At 36.1% G+C, this 18895-nt stretch overlaps 2 protein-coding genes across 2 annotated transcripts; one reads left to right on the top strand and one right to left on the bottom strand.

The window, feature by feature from the left end:
• Nucleotides 1-149: 149 nt before the first annotated feature.
• thap3 (THAP domain containing, apoptosis associated protein 3) lies at nucleotides 150-1991 on the top strand. The gene is made up of 4 exons (XM_073823837.1): nucleotides 150-550; nucleotides 1010-1205; nucleotides 1297-1443; nucleotides 1536-1991. The coding sequence occupies exons 1-4, from the start codon at nucleotides 477-479 to the stop codon at nucleotides 1794-1796; spliced, it is 678 nt and encodes a 225-aa protein (XP_073679938.1). The 5' UTR covers nucleotides 150-476; the 3' UTR covers nucleotides 1797-1991.
• A 1333-nt stretch (nucleotides 1992-3324) lies between these two features.
• Nucleotides 3325-17977, bottom strand: dnajc11a (DnaJ (Hsp40) homolog, subfamily C, member 11a). The gene is made up of 16 exons (XM_073823173.1): nucleotides 17891-17977; nucleotides 16978-17107; nucleotides 16418-16491; nucleotides 16193-16294; nucleotides 15952-16101; nucleotides 9854-9976; nucleotides 9684-9757; nucleotides 9346-9535; nucleotides 9177-9262; nucleotides 7296-7412; nucleotides 7054-7209; nucleotides 6774-6843; nucleotides 6494-6551; nucleotides 6282-6424; nucleotides 4743-4872; nucleotides 3325-4627 (listed from the first exon to the last, which is right to left on the bottom strand). The coding sequence occupies exons 1-16, from the start codon at nucleotides 17960-17962 to the stop codon at nucleotides 4602-4604; spliced, it is 1701 nt and encodes a 566-aa protein (XP_073679274.1). The 5' UTR covers nucleotides 17963-17977; the 3' UTR covers nucleotides 3325-4601.
• Nucleotides 17978-18895: the final 918 nt, after the last annotated feature.

Here is an 18895-nt window from a genome sequence, read left to right as displayed (position 1 = left end):
TATCCACTTTGGCCGGTGTTTTTAGAAATAATCGTTTTCTGTGATAAAAACGGGGTTTTCGTGTAAATGAGAGGCCAAACCGCAGGGAAATATCTGCGTCTTCCCTTCGTGTAAACGGGGCCTTACATGAGTTAAGAAATCTTGTTTAAATTAGTTACCAAACAAAGTCCCTTTTAAGAACTTTTATGAGTTGCTAAAGTAAGGCGCATCTTCATACTCAACCCTGGGACTTTTATTTTGAAAAGCTTGGTGGAAAATCACCGGAAAACAGAACTGAAATAAATTGTACTCAGTTCGTTTTAAGGATTGTTTATGTGAATAAGGAAATGTTATATTAGAGTTATCTCGTTTTTATTGGTTATAATATAATTAATACATCGAATACTACAGCAAAGATCAGTGTTCATGCTGTAGTTTTTAAACATTTTGAGATACTGCGGGGCTTTTGATAAGCGCCATTTTTGTTCGGGGCAAAGATGCCAAAAAGTTGTTCTGCATTTAATTGCACAAATAGGTACAACAACAAAAATCCCGAAATCACCTTCCACAGGTAGGTAATAATAGACAGCTCACTGTCAAGACGATCTTAGAGACATTCTTGTGATTTTTGAAGAAATAAGCTTTCCATTTATGTATGGTTTGTTAGGATAGGACAATATTTGGTCGAGATACAACTATTTACAAATCTGGAATCTGAGGGTGCAAAAAAAAAAAAAAAAAAAATCTAAATATTGAGAAAATCCTTATTGTCCAAATTAAGTCCTTAGCAATGCATATTACTAATCAAAAATTAAGTTTTGATATATGGTAGGCAATGTACAAAATATCTTAATAGAACATGATCTTTACTTAATATCCTAATGATTTTTGGCATAAAAGAAGAATCGAGCATTTTGACCCACACAATGTATTTTTGACTATTGCTACAATATACCCTACTTAAGACTGTTTTTGTGGTCCAGGGTCACAAACAATTTTTGCAAGACATTTCACCTTTATTCCTTGGCAGGTTCCCTTTCAGTAAACCATCGGTTCTGAAACAGTGGTTAGAGAACATTGGACGTGACGACTTTCAGCCAAGGAAGCACATGGTTATCTGTTCACTTCATTTCACTCCAGACTGTTTTAGTGGTTTGGGCAACCGTAAAAATTTGCTGTGGAATGCAGTGCCAACTCTCTTTGCCGTCCCACCTCAGGATACAAAGGTAAATAAGTTCACAATATAGATAAAACATTAATACAAAATGTGTTTTTCAGTTTTTCATCTTGGTCTCATTGTCATCTTTGTGCCGTCAGCAAAATAATTCTAGGAAGAGGCTGAAGAGAGCTTTAAAATCTGCTGCTGATAAATGGGATGACACTGCACCTGAGAGGACACCTCCTTTCAATGAGGATGCTCAACACTCTCACAGCAATAAAGAGGGTTACTGTCAAACCCCAAAAGTAAATCTTTTATCTTACAGCCTACTCTAATATTTATGTTTATATATATATATATAATAATAGTTATGGAATAAATGTTTTTTTTTTAACAGGATTTATCTGCAACAGACCACAACTATGCTCTTTTGGATCCATGCACGACCAAAACTCAATTATTTAATGTTTTGGATGCTAACAGCTGGCTGCAGAAAAGGTTGCAGACCAAATGCAGACTCATAAAAAGAATGAAACTTCAACTGCAAGATGCTCATAGTAAGCTTCTGACTTTGCGCCGACAGCTCAGATGTAAATATACATATCGCCAAAGACATTTACAGCTCCCAGTACGATGTGGAAGTTGTTACAAGACCTAGTCAAGCAGTAATAAAGACCTCGGGATGCACAAACATTTTTGAACTTTAAGGAGGACTGAACTTTTGGTCATGGACAATGTTTCAGCATATATTTCTCGAAAAGAGGCAAAAGTGACAAGTTTTTTGTTTAATTGGCCAGATATGTCCAATTAAAACTTCAATTTACTGTGCTTTGGTTTTGACTTGTGTGAAAGATTTTCTGCCCAAAGAATTTTAGGAGAACATTTCTTGAATAAATGGGAACATTATACAATAAGGTCCCTTTTATTAATCTTTGTTAACATTAGTTAATAAAAATATGAAAGGTTATTGCTAGTAAATGCTAGCTTAGGTCCATTAAATAATACAGTTGAGGTCAAATGTTTACATACCCCTTGCAGAATCTGTAAAATGTTATTTTAGCAAAATAAGAGGGATTGTACAAAATGCATGTTATTTTTTATTTAGTACTGACCCGAATAAGATATTTCACATACAATATATTCACATGTAGTCCACAAGAGAAAATAGTTGAACTTATAAAAATGACCCCATTCAAAAGTTTACATCCCCTTGATTCTTAATACGGTTTTGTTACCTAAACGATCCATTTTTTTCCCCTTTAGTGATAGTCGTTCATGAGTCCCTTGTTTGTCCTGAACAGTTAAACTGTCTACTGTTCTTCAGGACCCAAAAATTCTTTAGTTTTTCTGCATTTTTGTGTATTTGAACCCTTTCCAGCGATGACTGAGATCCATCTTTTCACACTAAGGACAACTGAGGGACTCATGTGCAGCTATTACAGAAGGTTCACTGATGCTTCAGAAGGAGAAACAATGCTTTAAGAGTCTGAAAATGTTTTGAATTTGAAGATCAGGGTAAATTGAACTTATTTTGTTTTCTGGGAAACATGTATCTTTTGAAGAGCAGTACTAAATCTCAAGATCATACAGTCATTGTTGGAAAGGGTTAAAATACAAAAAATGCTAAAAAACCAAATCATTTGTGGGACCTGAAGGATTTTTTTCTGAAGAACAGCAGGCAGTTTAACTGTTCAGGACAAACAAGGGGATTCATAAACAATTATCACTAAACAAACAAACAAACAAAAAACATGTGGATCATTCTGGTAACCGCATAGTATTAAGAATCAAGCGTATGTAAACTTTTGAACGGTATTTTTTTTTATAAATTCAACTATTATTTCCTTGTGGACTATATGTAAACATCTTTTATGTGAAGTATCTTATTCAGGTCAGTATTAAATTAAAAATAACATGCATTTTGTATGATCCCTCTTATTTTGCTGACAAAACATTTTGCAGATTCTGCAGGGTGTGTGTATGTGTGTGTGTGTGTGTGTGTGTGTGTGTAAACTTTTGACCTAAACTTTATTAACAGAACTTCTAATATATTACTAAATGATTAAATTAATAAATGCTTTTAACGTATTAATTGTTAATGTTAACTAATGTTAATTAGAACCTCACTATAAAGCGTTGATTACATTATATCAAATGTCACCCTGCTTAAAACACTGGAGGAAACGTCATGCTCTATTTTTTTTAATTAAAATAATGTACACCATTCATTATTCAAACACAACATACATTTCCATTGCTCCTTGATGGTTTATTTTTAAAAATGACAGTCTATACTTGCTGCAAGTGGTAGGCCATTGGGTAAAGTATAACAAACACCTTTGAACCAATCGATACTCCAGCCAACAATAATAGATTGTCTTTTTTAACATCAAATGGCAAGTGTGCAGAATGGACACATTTCATATAAATTATTACTTCTCAAAAAGGAAACAGATTCCATACAGCCAGTCTTTCAAATAAAAGTGAAGTCATTTATCAAGACAAGTGATGTTTTTGCATAAAGAATACCCAAATACCAAAAAGGCAACAAAAAGTTTAAATCAACCAAAGACTATAATAGGGTTTTGCATCCTCCCTGTATGAATTATGGCACTAAAATGCAGGGATTAAGGGAGATCGAGTCTAAAATAAAAATAGAGGACATTCCACTATTATCCCTTCATCCACTGCTATTCAAGTCTTTGGACACAAGGTGGGAGACTAGCCCTACGTGAGATTTAGTACACAGTTCACATTCTGTTTCCTCAACCAGCACGCAATAGACAGTACCAGCATATTGTGTGCACTGGCCCCTTCAATTCCTATGACACTGCTGGCAGATGTAAAGTACGAAAGGTGGGCCTCGAAATATTAAGGGAATGGGATGAAAAAGAAAAACAATGCAAATGATTAAGCAGCCAGGGTTTCACTAAGAACATGCTTTGCCTCCTAAACACTTGCAAGATCGTTTATTTGGAAGCTGGTGGTACAAAAAGTCAGATATAGAAAGAAGGCTGACAGCTGGGGCACACCAGCTCCTGTGGGATTCAGTGAGTCGGATCAAGCAGCAATAGTTTCTCTGTGATGTAATGAGGGTAAAATAGCTCTCTCTGCTGAGTGCTGATTACAGGCACCGTTGTGGATCCATAGTTGAGAAGGGGGCCTTTGTTTAAAAATGGTTTTAAGGCCTACCAACACAAAAATATATCTGTTGTCTAGCTTTTTTTCTGGGAAATGACATTTTATTAATGCAAATCCAGCAAATTAAATGTTCCAATTAGTTCTAATTTGCAAACAGACATCATGTAGAATAATATTTAAAACAGCACAAAATAAAGGATAAATAGGTATATGAAGACTTTTAAGGGCACAGAGTGTTTCCAGGGCACTACTCCAGAACATCTGTGTCTCATCAGTCTATACCAGTCCGAACTGTCCCTTTCAGCTTAAGAGATACATGTTTCTAACTGTCGTTATCAATCCTGTGGGCTACAAGGGAGAGGAAAGACAAAAGAACATGAGATTTTAAATTACAATTGGGAATAGCATTCGTCAGGATATTAGGAATTAAAATTAATGCTCTAAAACAACTTTGCATACTCACATTGTTTAGGTATCCTGAGTGCTTCTGTGTCACCACATAGAACTTGGTGCATCACACCTCTGAACTGATACAGCACCTTCAGACTCTTCTCCTCACCTACACAGGGGTCGTAGAAGCCCGGTAACCCAGCCTGAGGACATGTATGCAAAAACATCCAATTAACACCTGCAACAGTGTTTAACATTATGGGCACAGCAATTCGGTTTTTCCCAAGGTTTGGTTTTTATTATCTTTTGTTTGTTAAACATTTTCTACAACGCTCTCAGAGTACAACACTAGGACATTTAAAACCACTACTATGATTTTAGAATCATAATATGTTTTAAATGTCAAAAACATTTTTGATTTAGTGCTCAACAAACAATTCTTAATGTCATTCTAGTTCATATATCTGTGGAAATTGATACTTTTTTTTTTGAGGAACAGTGTTCAAAACAACTCATTTATATGAAATTGAGACTTTGTTGTCACATTTAATACATGTAATACATTTAAAGGACTAATTCACTTCCAGAATAAAAATTACTTGATTTATTTACCCTGTCATCCAAGATGCTTGCTTCAGTCGGACGGAAATTAAGGTTTTTGAGGAAAACATTCCAGGATTTTTTTCGATAAAGTGGACTTCAATAGAGATCAATGGGTTGAAGGTTCAAATTGCAGTTTCAATGCAGTTTCTAAGAGCTCTAAATGATCCCAGCCAAGAAATAAGGGTCATTTTATATACTTACCACAAACGCTTTTCTTGAACTAGCTCTGTGATTCACGTAATTATGTAAATACGTTGGAAAGTTCACTCTTTGTCTGTGTACCTTGATTCAAAAATGTAGAGTAGGGCAAAAAACTACATCTCATTTTCTCCTCCAACTTCAAAATCTTTCCAATTTTTTTCCTACATAATGCGTAAAGTAGAGCTAGTGCAAGTTGAGCATTTGTGGTTAAAAAGTATATAATTTTATTTATTTATTTTATAACTTTATTCCTCAGCTGAGATCGTGTAGAGTCCTTTGAAACTGCAATTTGGACCTTCAACCCTTTTTCTTCCATCGACGTCAACTATATGGAGAAAAATCCTTGAATGTTTTCCTTAAAAAACCTTAATTTCTTTTCAACTGAAGAAAGAAAGACATGAACATATTGGATGACATTGGGGTGAGTAAATTATCAGGGAATTTTTATTCTGAAAGTAAACTAATCCTTTAATGGATCTTTGCTGAAAGTATTTTCTTTTTAAAAAGATATTCATACTAACCTAAAACTTCTGAACTCTTCTGTACATCTTTGTTTAAAATAGTTTATATTTTCATAATTTTGCTGTTTCTTTCTCCTCTTTCAGCACAGCAATACTAAAAATACATTTATTATTTCCGAAGCAAAAATCAAGCTTTGGAAAGCACATACAAAACATTACAAAAACCTAGAATAAAACTAGATAAATCCTTCTGAGAATTTATTGCCGTTCCAATAACCCTCTACTCTCATCCCTTATTTGTCTTCTGGACCAAAACCAATTACAAAGCAAGCATAACTGTGCTTTACCTTAGAGGCTTCTGTGAGAATGAGCTTGGAGTCCTTTACCAGGCACTGTAAAGGCACCGTCACATCAATGACCCTTGCCCTTTCATGCTTACGGCTGTTGTCTGTCACAAACTTGCCATACCAAGCGTTGAGGATGATCAGACCTAGTACACAAGAAGATTAAGTCACCAATCCTCACTTTCATAGTTTGATCTCATCCAATGCTATCGTACCCATTTTGGACTCCTCTGCTTCGATAATTCTACGCACAGACTCTTGCATCAGCAGAACCTAGAGAAAAGAGTGATTTCAAATAAGACTGCTTGTATATGCACATAGTGAAGGCACACATTTATCACCCTGACACAACGACTGATGTGCAGATAGAAACGATAGCCTGACGCTAACTCATTGTTTCTGTGAACACAAAGAGCCTGCCGTGAAAGTTATGACCACTTTAAACGGTCATGCATTATAAATTATTTGCAGCGTATTTAGGCGTTATGAACTCACAGCTGCTTCTGCCTCTTGCTTCTTCTTGGCAATGTCTGATGCCGAGCTCTCCCGCTGCTTCTCGAGCTCTCTAAACAAAAGACGAAAGGTTCAATTTTAATTTACTCATTTGCTCTTTTACTCACAGTTTCACAGCCGTTTAAACGGATTTCAGTCTATTATTTTCCAGACTCACAGGGGATAAAGGTTGGAGAGGAGGAAGTCAACTAGCCAATAAAAGACAACAAAATGAAACAGGTGGAGAATGTTACTGCACATTTAATCAGCTAAAAAGGCTTACTGTTCCTGCTGAGCACGAAGGTAAGGTCTGATAACTAGCCGCTGGATGGCCAAGTAGAACACAAGGGGTCCGACAGTGGCATAAAAAACAGCGCTGGGTAGAAGCTGGTCTGTTAAGTGAATTGGAAAGAAGTACGTCTGGCTCGCTCGGTTCAACCTGGGTTAGACAAAAATACCACGATTACAGAGCTACTGAAAAACTACTATTGGGAAATAGCTTCAGAATGATCAAAAGCATTTTACTTGATCTTGAGAGAAACGCCTTGAGGTACTCCGACACTGACGGTAGCGCCCAGGACACTGTGTCGACTGATCTTAGTCTCGGCGCCGTATTCCACCACCGTACCAAAAAACCCTGACCTGCAACACAAGTGCTGTTATTTTACCAGGCTAGAAACAGAAAATGAGAATCATTAAGACACTTAGTGCTGATTAGCCACAAACACAGGTCATATGAACACAGAATCTAGGATAGCTGTATTTACACCGCATGGACAAATAGACAGATTTCCTGTTTATTTACATTCATTAGTCCAGCTGTCTTCAACAATAAGTCTGTGATCCCTAGGGAGTCCACAGCAATACTGCAAAGTGCTCTCCATATAATATTTGATCTCAAAATAAGCAAAGAAAAATACAAGGATAACCTAATTCAACTACAGCTTGAACTAAAGACTGTAACAGATTAAAATAGGCGGTATGAAAAAAAGGCGAATTTCAATGCATATAGTAACTTTACTTGAGCCTATCAGTTCTGTAAAAATAATGAGAAATCTGCAATATTTCTGAGAAATCAGATACATGCATTTAGAGGTCAGACAGGGTACAAATCCGATTTAATACAAACTCGATGCAAACCATTTTTTGTTGTTTACATATGCAAAAAGTCAAGATAAAGTCTGTGCCAAACAGGGTACGTGATAAGCAAAAAAATCTAAAGCAGAATGATAAGTAAAGTATAACAAAGATAAAGAATTTGATAAAACAGAACTCTTCAAATACAGCAAAAATGTTTTTTACAAATATTGTGCATAATAATATTAAAGCTAATACTGGCTGACAAATTCTAGCAGTGCCTTTTCGAACTACACTGCTGTTCAAAAGATTGGGATCAGGATTTTTTTTAATGAGGTCTCTTATGCTCAAAGTCCCATTTATTTGATGAAAAACACAGAAAAAAAAAGAATATTCTAAAATATTATTGCAATTTAAAATAAGTTTTACATTTTAATATACTTTAAAATATATTTTTATTTTCACCAGCCATTACTCCAGTCTTCAGTGCCACACAGTCCTTCAGAAACCATTCTAATATGCTAATTTATTATGAAACAGTGGTGCTGCTTAATATTGTTTTGTAACCTTTGATACTTTTTTTTTAGGATTGTTTGATTAATATATAGAAAAAAACAGAATTTATTCAAAATAGACATCTTTTCTAACAATACAAGTCTTTACTATCACTTTTTATCAATTTAACACATCCTAGTGAAAGCATAAATTTTTTAATCACATCCTGAGTAAAAGCATTAATTTCTTTAAAAAAGAAAAAAGAAAATAATCTTTTTTTTTGGACTGACCCAAAACTTTGAGCGGTAGTGTATATTTGTTTTTAAAATAAATGCTGTTTTCTTTTTAACCTTTTATTCATCAAAGAATCCAGAACAAACTATCATGGGTTCCAAAAAAATATTAAGCAGCACAACTGTTTCCAACATTTATAATAAATCAGCATATTAGAATGATTTTTGAAGGATCATTTGACACTGAAGACTGGAGTAATGGCTGATGAAAATTCAGCTTTGCAGTAATAAATTCTATTTTTAACTAGGGTACCCTCAAAAGTATATTAAAATAGAAAACCACCATTTTAAATTGCACCATTTATATTTCACAATACTACTGTTTTTTTGTATTTTTAATAAAATAAGTGCAGCCTTGATGAGCAGGAAAGACTTCTATAAAAACATGAAAAACCTCTGAATGGCAGTGTACCCGTTTTAAATAACCAGATTTATGAACTACCTGTTTAAACTAACCAATTGTAGCCAGAAAAAAACAAGCTGTCTCTATGCAAAACACACACACGCACAAAAGACAAAGGCAGCATCCACATATACTTACTTGACAGAGCCCTTGATCTTGGTCTGGTCATCATCCTGGAATTTGTACTGGTAGCTCATCATGATAAATGTATGTGGAATTCCCAACTATGGCAATAAAAAAGATGATGAACAGTGAGAAAAAACACTGGAATAAAGCTTAGGGTTTGCTGTGCAAAACAGCAACTGACCTGCACAGCGAAGGTGAAATGACTGCTTTTGGTGTCCCTGACGATGCTGGTGTTCATGGAAGACTGCGTTCCCCAGCGCCACTGTAAATAACCCATAGTGTTTTTATCCAGGTGGCGTGCAAGCATAGTAGTGAGACCCGGCCGTATACCGCGGGATGAAAACTGCAAACCACAATGAGCCGTCGTGAAGCTAAAAAACAAATATATCTTAGTATACAAAACACCCAATAGCATGCAACTTGCAACAAAGACAGTCAAAATATTTTTTACAAAAATAAATCAAGAGATATTAAATTCAACTAAATTACTCAAACACCACAGAGATGTGCTGTACTCACCAGCGTGAAGTCAAGTTACGGAAAATCTTTAACCCAAAGAGAGGGCCATGTGTGTCTCCTGCCCCAAACTCAAGCTGTATTAAACATGTATGAATCATGTTTGGTTACATGCTCAGCAAAAATGACAATCCAGTCCATTATTATGTAAAGCACAAACTGAAAGCACTTACTTCTCCCCAGCCTTTAGCCGAGGTGACTCGTCGCAAGGCCAAATTTATGTTTCCTCCCCCGTTGCCGTTGTGTGTGGAGAGAGAGCCAGAAAGAATGGCTGTGTCTGTGGTTGTCAAAGGGGCCTATGAGAGCAGAGTTGGACAATATATAAGCCTTACGACTGTGTTAAAATAAAGGTCAATGACATGAGTGTGTTTCAACAATAAACAAAAGTGAACAACTTTTAAAAGAAAGGAAATATCTAGTTTAAATCTCTTAGAAATTCTCTCAGAAATGTGCTTTTTTTTTAAATTTATGTTTCATGTTTTTTTTTCCCTGAAAAGCTTTCATTTTCAAGTTGAGGTCCCACTTTATATTAGGTGGCCTTAACTACTATGTACTTACATTTAAATTAATCATTTGATTCGATGCTATTATTGTGTACATACATGTTTTTACATTGTACTTATATTTGAAAAATACCTACACTGTAAAATAGTTTCAACTTAAAAACTCAAGTTTAGCAGCTGCCTTACAATTTTAAGTTAAATCAACTTAAGGCATTTCAACTCACAAGTTAAATCAACTCATTTTTATTGTAATAAGTTAAAGTGACTTGTAGTTTTAAGCTGATTTAACTTAAAATTTTAAGGCAGCTGCTGAACTTAGGTTTTTAAGTTGAATCTGGTGAAAACTTTTTAGTGTAATTACATCTGTAATTAATTTCTGTAATTAAATTTATAAAGTTCCCTGTTGACCATCCCTTACACCTTAACCCAACCTTAAACCTACTCAAACCACTAAACCTGTTTCTAACCTTACCCATATCTCACCTCAAGAGCAGCAAAAGTGTCTTGCAATACAATATGAACACATTAAGTACACTGTACTTATTTTCTGCTGAAAACACGTAGTAGTTAAGGCCACCTAATATAAAGTGGGACCCAGGTTTGAATTTAATGGATTAAATATATTTATTAATTCTATATAGAGTGTTTTCACGACGTTTCATCAATGGGCCATATTGGCAGCACTGTACGTAAACAATGGCACTGATCTGAACAAAACTCACATATTTAGCTGATTACTGCTGCTGAAAATGGCCAATTATTGTTATATTTTGGGTTGTATTCATTTGTAGGATGGGAAAAAAACATTTGGAGTTCTATAGACTGCTAAAAGTTATAACAAATCAAGGGGAAGAGTGCAAAAAACTGTCTAAGGAACGAAATGCGTTTGTGTCTAAACTGAACCAGGATTTCCAGGGCAAGAATCTTGACAACATTTGTGTTTGTTCTTATCATTTCTGGTCAGGTAGGTGAAATATTAGGCCAATGTCTTAATTAATATTGCTTGTATGTAACTTCACCACCTATTAACTTTAGTTTGTCAAAACATTGCACCCTTTCCTGCTTACTAAGTCCTTTTCTATGATTTAGTAGCAAAAATTTGAGGAACAACGTATTCAGTAACATATTAACCGCGCAATTCATGTTGTTGTTCACATCCGAGTATCTCCAATATGGCCACACATTCAGGCAAACTGACCAAACCATGACATAAGTGCAAACCCTTAAACCACTTTTTTTTTTAAGTAAAAAGTGTTTCAAACAAATACAGAGAATGAAATACTAATTCACTATATGCAACTAATGCATTTTTAAATGTGAATGAAATGTGAATATTTATGTAAACACTTGCATTGTGCCCTATCATAAAAGTTTTAGAAAGAGGTCTCTCATGCGTACCAAGGCTGAATTTATACAAAATAGTTAAACTAATAATATTGTGAAATATTATTAGAATTTTTTATTCTATAATTAAATTATAAATTAATTTATTTCTGTGATCACAAAGCTTAATATTACTCCAGTAGGGCTGCACGATAGGTCGTTTCAGCATCGTCATCGCGATGCACGCATGCGCGATAGTCACATCGTGGCAGTCACGATGCAGGGCAAAAAAAAAATTATGTGTGTCTGATTTTAAAATGTACTTTCTATATTTCTAAACTTTCTATTCACGGATCTATATTTGTCTAAAATAAAGTAATTAACTCATATTTAAGGGTTCTTTAAAAACTACAATGCACACGTTGCTTCACCTACTTCATGCATGCAGTCTCTGCGTGCGCATGGCGAAATGAGCGCGGGTGCAAAAGGATGCAAAAGGGATGCTGCTGACCAAAAACAGGTGCTTTGTCGGGAGTGCCTGGCAGATGTTGCCACAACTCGCGGAAACACTACGAATTTAAGGGACCGTTCACATGTCGCCCCTTAAAACGCGTGGAAAACGCTAGACGCGTCGCGTTCTCCTTCTTTCCAAAGCGCTCTGTAACTTGAGTGGCAGAGTGGCGTCTGCCGTTGCTAAGCAACCATGACCCGCGCTCTCCTAAAGACGTGAAAGTTTCAGCAAAGATAAATAAACAAAGATAAATGGATTTCCAAAACTAAAAATTGCTTGCAGTAGCTCTGCTGCTAAAAAATGTTATCCCTGTAACAGCTATGATCAGCTAGCTGTTCCTCCATCTTGGCTAAGCTTTTCGTGAAAGGAAGAAGCTGATTTCCCTTTCATCAGGGTAAAAGAAACATTCATTATTAATTTCATATTAGAGCCTTGATTTGCCTGAATTGACAGTGAATAAGGTGAGTCAAACTGTTTATGAAACTACCCAAAATAAGCTTTAAAAAGTATTTTATTTCAGGGTTTTGATTATACTGTACTTTTACTTTTTTATTCTTTGAAAATGCTTACAAAATTACTCCAATTATTCTTGAATTATTATTTGATTTTTAAGCAGTTCAAAACAACCTGATGAACATAAATGAATTTGTACACATCGCAATATATATCGCAAGAAAAAAATATATCGCAATGTAATTTTTCCCCAATATCGTGCAGCCCTATACTCCAGTGTCACAGAATCCTTCAAAAAAATCATTATAAAATGCTGATTTGTTGCTAAAAAAAGTTTTATATAATGAATAGTTCTTATCACAGCAGAAAACAGTTGTACTGCTTAATAATGTTGTGGAAACATACATATTTCAGGTATTCCTTGAAGTATGGGGTTCCATTTTTGCCGAAAAAGAGTTGACTGCCTTGTGCTTTGTACTATACATTTGTCTTTGTCTTCAGTCATTGCCTACTTGTTCAGGTAAATCAGTATATGTTGACGTGCATGTTGTTTGTTGACGTCGTCTTAATCTGTCGTCCTGCTTTCCTTTTCTCTGTTGTTTTTACTGTTGTCCTAACTGTCATTTTGTTCTGTCGTCTTATTCTGTCATCCTTTTCTGTCGTCCTGTTCTGTCGTCATAATGTCTTGTTGTTCTGTCATCTTTAAGTGCAGTAAAGTTAGTTTTAGATTTGATATTTGCTACATATCGACTAGGATGGTTTAGGGATCATCTGCAAATTTACCTCACAGTACAAAACGAGCAAACGCTGAGCAAACTGACTTAATATATTTTGCCAATATCTAGCTTTACACAATAGTTCCAATTGGCAACATTTATTTAGTCAAGTTACCCACTAGGGCTAGGGGTAAACGATTATTTTTAAAACGATTATTCGGGCGATTATTTTATCGAATAGTCGACTATTCTAATGACTAATTAGATGATTTATCTTATTATTATTTTTTTTTACATAGTTAGCAGTTTCCTCCTAAAAGATGCTCCCACATGGAAGCCGTGCTGGTGTGGTATGCTAGCTCCATCTTGCAAAGACTGCATATAACTATACCGTTACGTTTCTGGCTGTGTTTAAAATATTCCCACACCTTTGAGGTAGGACGGTGAGTTGTTTTCTGATGACAGGGCTTGACATTAAGCTTTGACTTTTTTTTACGCGGACAAGTGAATGTCTGATTTACTTGTCCGAGTAAAAAATTTACTTGTCCAAGGCAAAAAAGAGCCTTTTTTGCCGTAAATTAATCTTTTCTGAAGCAATAGTCTCATCAGTGCTCTATAAGGTCTTACTTTAATCAGAATATTTGTGATATTTGCCTTAAATTGATTCTAGGACACTTTTTAATTTTATTTTCCTAACCTTACTAAATGTATCATCATTTATATTCAATTCTGAAATTTAATCAATACATTCAATTAGAATAACTACACTCTGTATGGTTACCATTCAGATTAAATCAGTATCAACAAACTCCATCTTTCCACTGCACAGGAAAAACCCAGTCTGCATCGAAAATGCTATTTAAATGTATTTACTTAGACTGTTAAATGAAGATAAGAGGTTCCAAAAAATGCATTTGCACAGTAAAATTGCAAATGCATAAATAATGTTTTAAGATTAATGTTGTACTTTTTTTAACATATAAATCTAAAATGTTGAAAAAAATGCATTACTTTTAAATATGAAACCGAACCACCAATAGGTGGCAATAAGTCACTGTCTTAATGAGTGAGTCACGGATTCAACCATAGACGGATTCAACCAGTTCGTTCACTGACTCACCCCATTCATTAAATTAAATGCTAAATCATTCAGTATTGAAACACTGCTGTGTGTTTGTCAGATTTGCGACTGTTCTGCTGCTTATTTCGTTAACAAAAACAGTCAGTGAGCCCTGTTTCTGATGACATGTATTGCTTGGGAGTGCAGGCTGCTGAACCTGAGAAGTGGACGGAGTTTAGTTATCCATGCTGCTTTGTTTTGGTCGCCCACATGCGTCTGGTGAGTGGGCGTGATGTGTCGACTACTGGATTTGACGTCGACGTTTTTTTTAGAACCGAGTCGTCGACGTCATCGACAAGTCGCTGCAGGCCTATTACCCACTAGGCATTAACGATAGTCCTGTAAACATTAATTTGAATGAATTATTGGACTTCGTTTTGTACTGTGAGGTAAATTTACAGATGATCCCTAAAGCATCTTAGTCGAATATGCAGCAAATATCAAATCTAAAACTAACTTTACCGCACTTAAAAATGACAGAACAACACAACATTAGGACGACAGAATAAGACGACAGAACAAGACGACAGAAAAGGACGACAAAACAAGATGACAGAACAGGACGACAGAATAGGATGACAGAATAAGACGACAGAACAGGATGACAGAATAAGACGACAGAACAGGACGACAGAACAAAATGACAGAACAGGGACAGAATAGGACAACAGAATAAGACGACAGAACAAGACGACAGAAAAGGACGACAGAACAAGACGACAGAAAAGGACAACAGAACAGGGACAGAATAGGACAACAGAATAAGACGACAGAACAAGACGACAGAAAAGGACGACAAAACAAGATGACAGAACAGGACGACAGAATAGGATGACAGAATAAGACGACAGAACAGGACGACAGAACAAAATGACAGAACAGGGACAGAATAGGACAACAGAATAAGACGACAGAACAAGACGACAGAACAAGACGACAGAAAAGGACGACAGAACAAGACGACAGAAAAGGACGACAGAACAGGGACAGAATAGGACAACAGAATAAGACGACAGAACAAGACGACAGAAAAGGACGACAAAACAAGATGACAGAACAGGACGACAGAATAAGAAGACAGAACAGGACGACAGAACAGGGACAGAATAGGATGACAGAACAAGACGACAGAAAAGGATGGCAAAACAAGATGACAGAATAAGACGACAGAACAAGACGACAGAACAGGACGACAGAACAGGGACAGAATAGGATGACAGAACAAGACGACAGAAAAGGATGGCAAAACAAGATGACAGAATAAGACGACAGAACAGGATGACAGAATAAGACAACAGTAAAAACAACAGAGAAAAGGAAAGCAGGACGACAGATTAAGACGACGTAAACAAACAACATGCACGTCAACATATACTGATTTACCTGAACAAGTAGGCAATGACTGAAGACAAAGACAAATGTATAGTACAAAGCACAAGGCAATTGACTCTTTTTTTCGGCACAAATGGAACCCCATATTGAAGAACAGAAAGCTCAGGACAATGGCATTTATTCTAAACAGAAATCTTTTGTGACATTACAAATCTTTATTGTTTAATGTATCTTTTCTGAATAAAAGTATTGATGTCTTCAAAAGAAACACAAACATCTAACTGACACATAAAACATGATTTAAAGACTGTACCTCTATTGACTGGGATATGTGCATCTTGTTGATCTCGATGTGCGGTAGGCCGCCGCCACCACCACCACCACCGCCGCCAGAGATCTCTTCATAATCCTCCTCATAGCGATCAAAGAGGTCTGTCGCATCAATACCCACACTTATTGTCCCCTGAGTGAGACAAGGAACAATCAGCAAAACCTGTATTAATCATGACAGCTGCTGCTGCTGCTGCTGCTGCTTTGAAATCATTAGGTCAAACCTTAGGGTTGGTCCTTTGCTGTAGTCTTCTCTCGTCTCTCTCTCTTTGAAGTCGCTCATACTCTTCACGGATCTCTGCTGGCGTTCTTTTCCTCTCCACTACCTAGAAATCATTATTGCAGTGAGCACAAAGAAGATGACACAAAAGCCCACTGGGAAAATGATTTGCTTGAAATGTTATGAAACTGTGGAAAGCATTTTTTAGTCTTCTGAATCTTCAACTTACCTCCCATCCTTCCACGTCCAGCCCTCTCTTCCCATATATATCATAGATTGCTCTAGATTGTGGGTCACTTAGTACTGCAAAAGAACATTAATCACAATCATGAAATATTCAGGACTTGGTATTAAAAACTTGCTTTTCGTAAAGAGAATCTGTCTGTTAAAGGGACAGTTCACGCAAAAATTACATTTTGTCATCATTTATTCACCCTCATGTTGTTCCAAACCTGTATGACTTTCTAGAAGATATTTTGAAAATGTTGGTAACTAAACAGTTTCAGTTTTCAGTGACTGCCATCGCATGGTCAAAAAATACAATGGATGACAAAGTTAAACTGAAATGTTTTAGTTATCAACATTTTTCAAAATATGTCTTTTTTTGCATGTATGCAGGTTTGGAACAACATAAGTGACTAAATGATGACAAAATATTCAATTATGGGTGGACTATCCCTTTAAGATACAACAGAACACACTTCCTTGATAGTAAAGCAGACATAATGCCACAAAAGTGGCTTGCTTTGTCAAAGGCTTGAAAAGGCAGAGTGTGCAAAAACATTTTACCTTCATATGCTTGGTGAACCAAGTTAAAAAGCTGTTCTGCCTGCCTCTTAAGCTCTGGATCTCTGTGCTTATCTGGGTGGTAGAGCATGCAAAGACGGCGATATGAAGCCTTGAGTTCATCCTGTGTGGCCTGGATATAAAGTTAAAAAGAAATCATTCATCATAAACCTAAACTACAGCATTGCTCTTGGTAAGACATAATATTAAAAGGTGCAAGATCAATCTAAAAGCAAGTTTAGAAGTTGTGATCAAGACAAATTTAAATTCTTTCAAGACTTCTGTGAACACATTAAAGTGACAGTTAACAATGTCATTTTTGTTCTGATTTTATTTTCCTAAGTTACACAAAATGGTAGTCAACATTTAATGACAATATGTCAAAAAATGGCTGTTAGACCCTAACATTGCGCATAACATCTCACAGAAGAAACTTACAGATTAGAGAAATAAATGTGAATAAATGGTAACAGATTTTTCATTTATAGGCGAATTATTTTTTTTAATATAATCTTAACAGCTGTCAAAGACAAAACAATCTTTATGCGTGTTGTTATTATAACTTCTGGAGTTTTCTTCATTGAGTTCAACACTTTTGAAGCAGTTTCACTTTTAGAGTTCAGAAGCGCCAAATATAATCACTTACTTAGTGTTTATACTCAGTGCTTCTTGTTTAAGTCTAAAGAGAAACAGAAGGTATTTACATATAACATGAATCCGATCTATTAGTAGCCATGCAGTCAAATTCCTGCATGAAGACAATGATATGTAAGGGTCACGGTGTGCTGACTGAGCCACAGCTTAACGACAAACTGTCGGATCCTGTTTTAAAGCGCGATACCTGAGGCGTCTGCATTTACTATTCACTTGCAGCTCTCTCACATTATTCTTCTCTGTTAATAACAATATGTCATACCTCTCTGCGGACGTTTAACAGAGAATAATAGTCATCATTGTCGATTTCATCTTCTTCCAAGGCCGCCGCCATATTTACCACCTTTCGCCCCGCCCCAGCGCCAGATCAAACTACGCTGATTTTTGGTGTGCAGAGTCGGAGCGCATGACGGTCTTTAGCGCCACCGTCAGGGTGGGAGGAAACACTGACCAAAAATACAATTTCTGAAAACGGTCAATTATTGTCATGTTTTGGGCTGTACTAATCGGTCGGACGGGGAAAAACATTTGGAGTAGCCTACTATAGACTGCCAAACGTTATAACACATCAAGGAAAAGAGTGCAAAAAACTGTCTGAGGAACAAAAGGTGTTTGTGATTGGCCAAAAATCTTGACAACATTTGTGTTTGTTTTTAGGGTGTCCCCTAATCACCGGCACGGCCATTTGTACATTTTATAGCTCAGGGTTCCCATCTCATCCACGCCAAGCTAGTTTTTTAGCTGTACAAAACAGCTTGTTTTGCTGCTTGATATTGTCTTACCATGTATTTTAATGTATTATGTTAATTATAAACACACTGGTTTGTAGTGCAAACAGTTTGACTGTTTACTGCACGTTGTTATAGACGTTTTTCCTGAATGCGGAAGTCACGCCTGACTCTTAACCTGAAGAATGCTTTGCATTTCCGGTCTGCATTGTTTCTAGTCAAATTAGTGTATATTCCGAGTTGATAATCTAATGTTAAACCTATTAAAATGTTTTTAAAAAGCACATGGCTCCACCATCACTTAGCAATATCGCAATGACCGTCATTTGTCAGATGTGTGTGTAGATGACACGAAGCTGCTGACCTTAGCTACATTAAAAACAGATCAGGAATAAGGTCTATTCTTCCTGTTTTTTCTGATGAGCGCCGCCATGCAGGAGCCTAACTTCCGTTTGGGTGCTCTCCTATTCCGGTCTCAATAGAAAGCCATGTTAAAGTGGGACTGAATTAATTCAACTGAAACTTTTTTAATGTAACTA

The sequence above is a fragment of the Garra rufa genome, chromosome 18 (assembly GCF_049309525.1).
Source record: "Garra rufa chromosome 18, GarRuf1.0, whole genome shotgun sequence".
NCBI lineage: Eukaryota > Metazoa > Chordata > Actinopteri > Cypriniformes > Cyprinidae > Garra > Garra rufa.
This window is presented reverse-complemented; position numbering and strand designations above follow the sequence as displayed.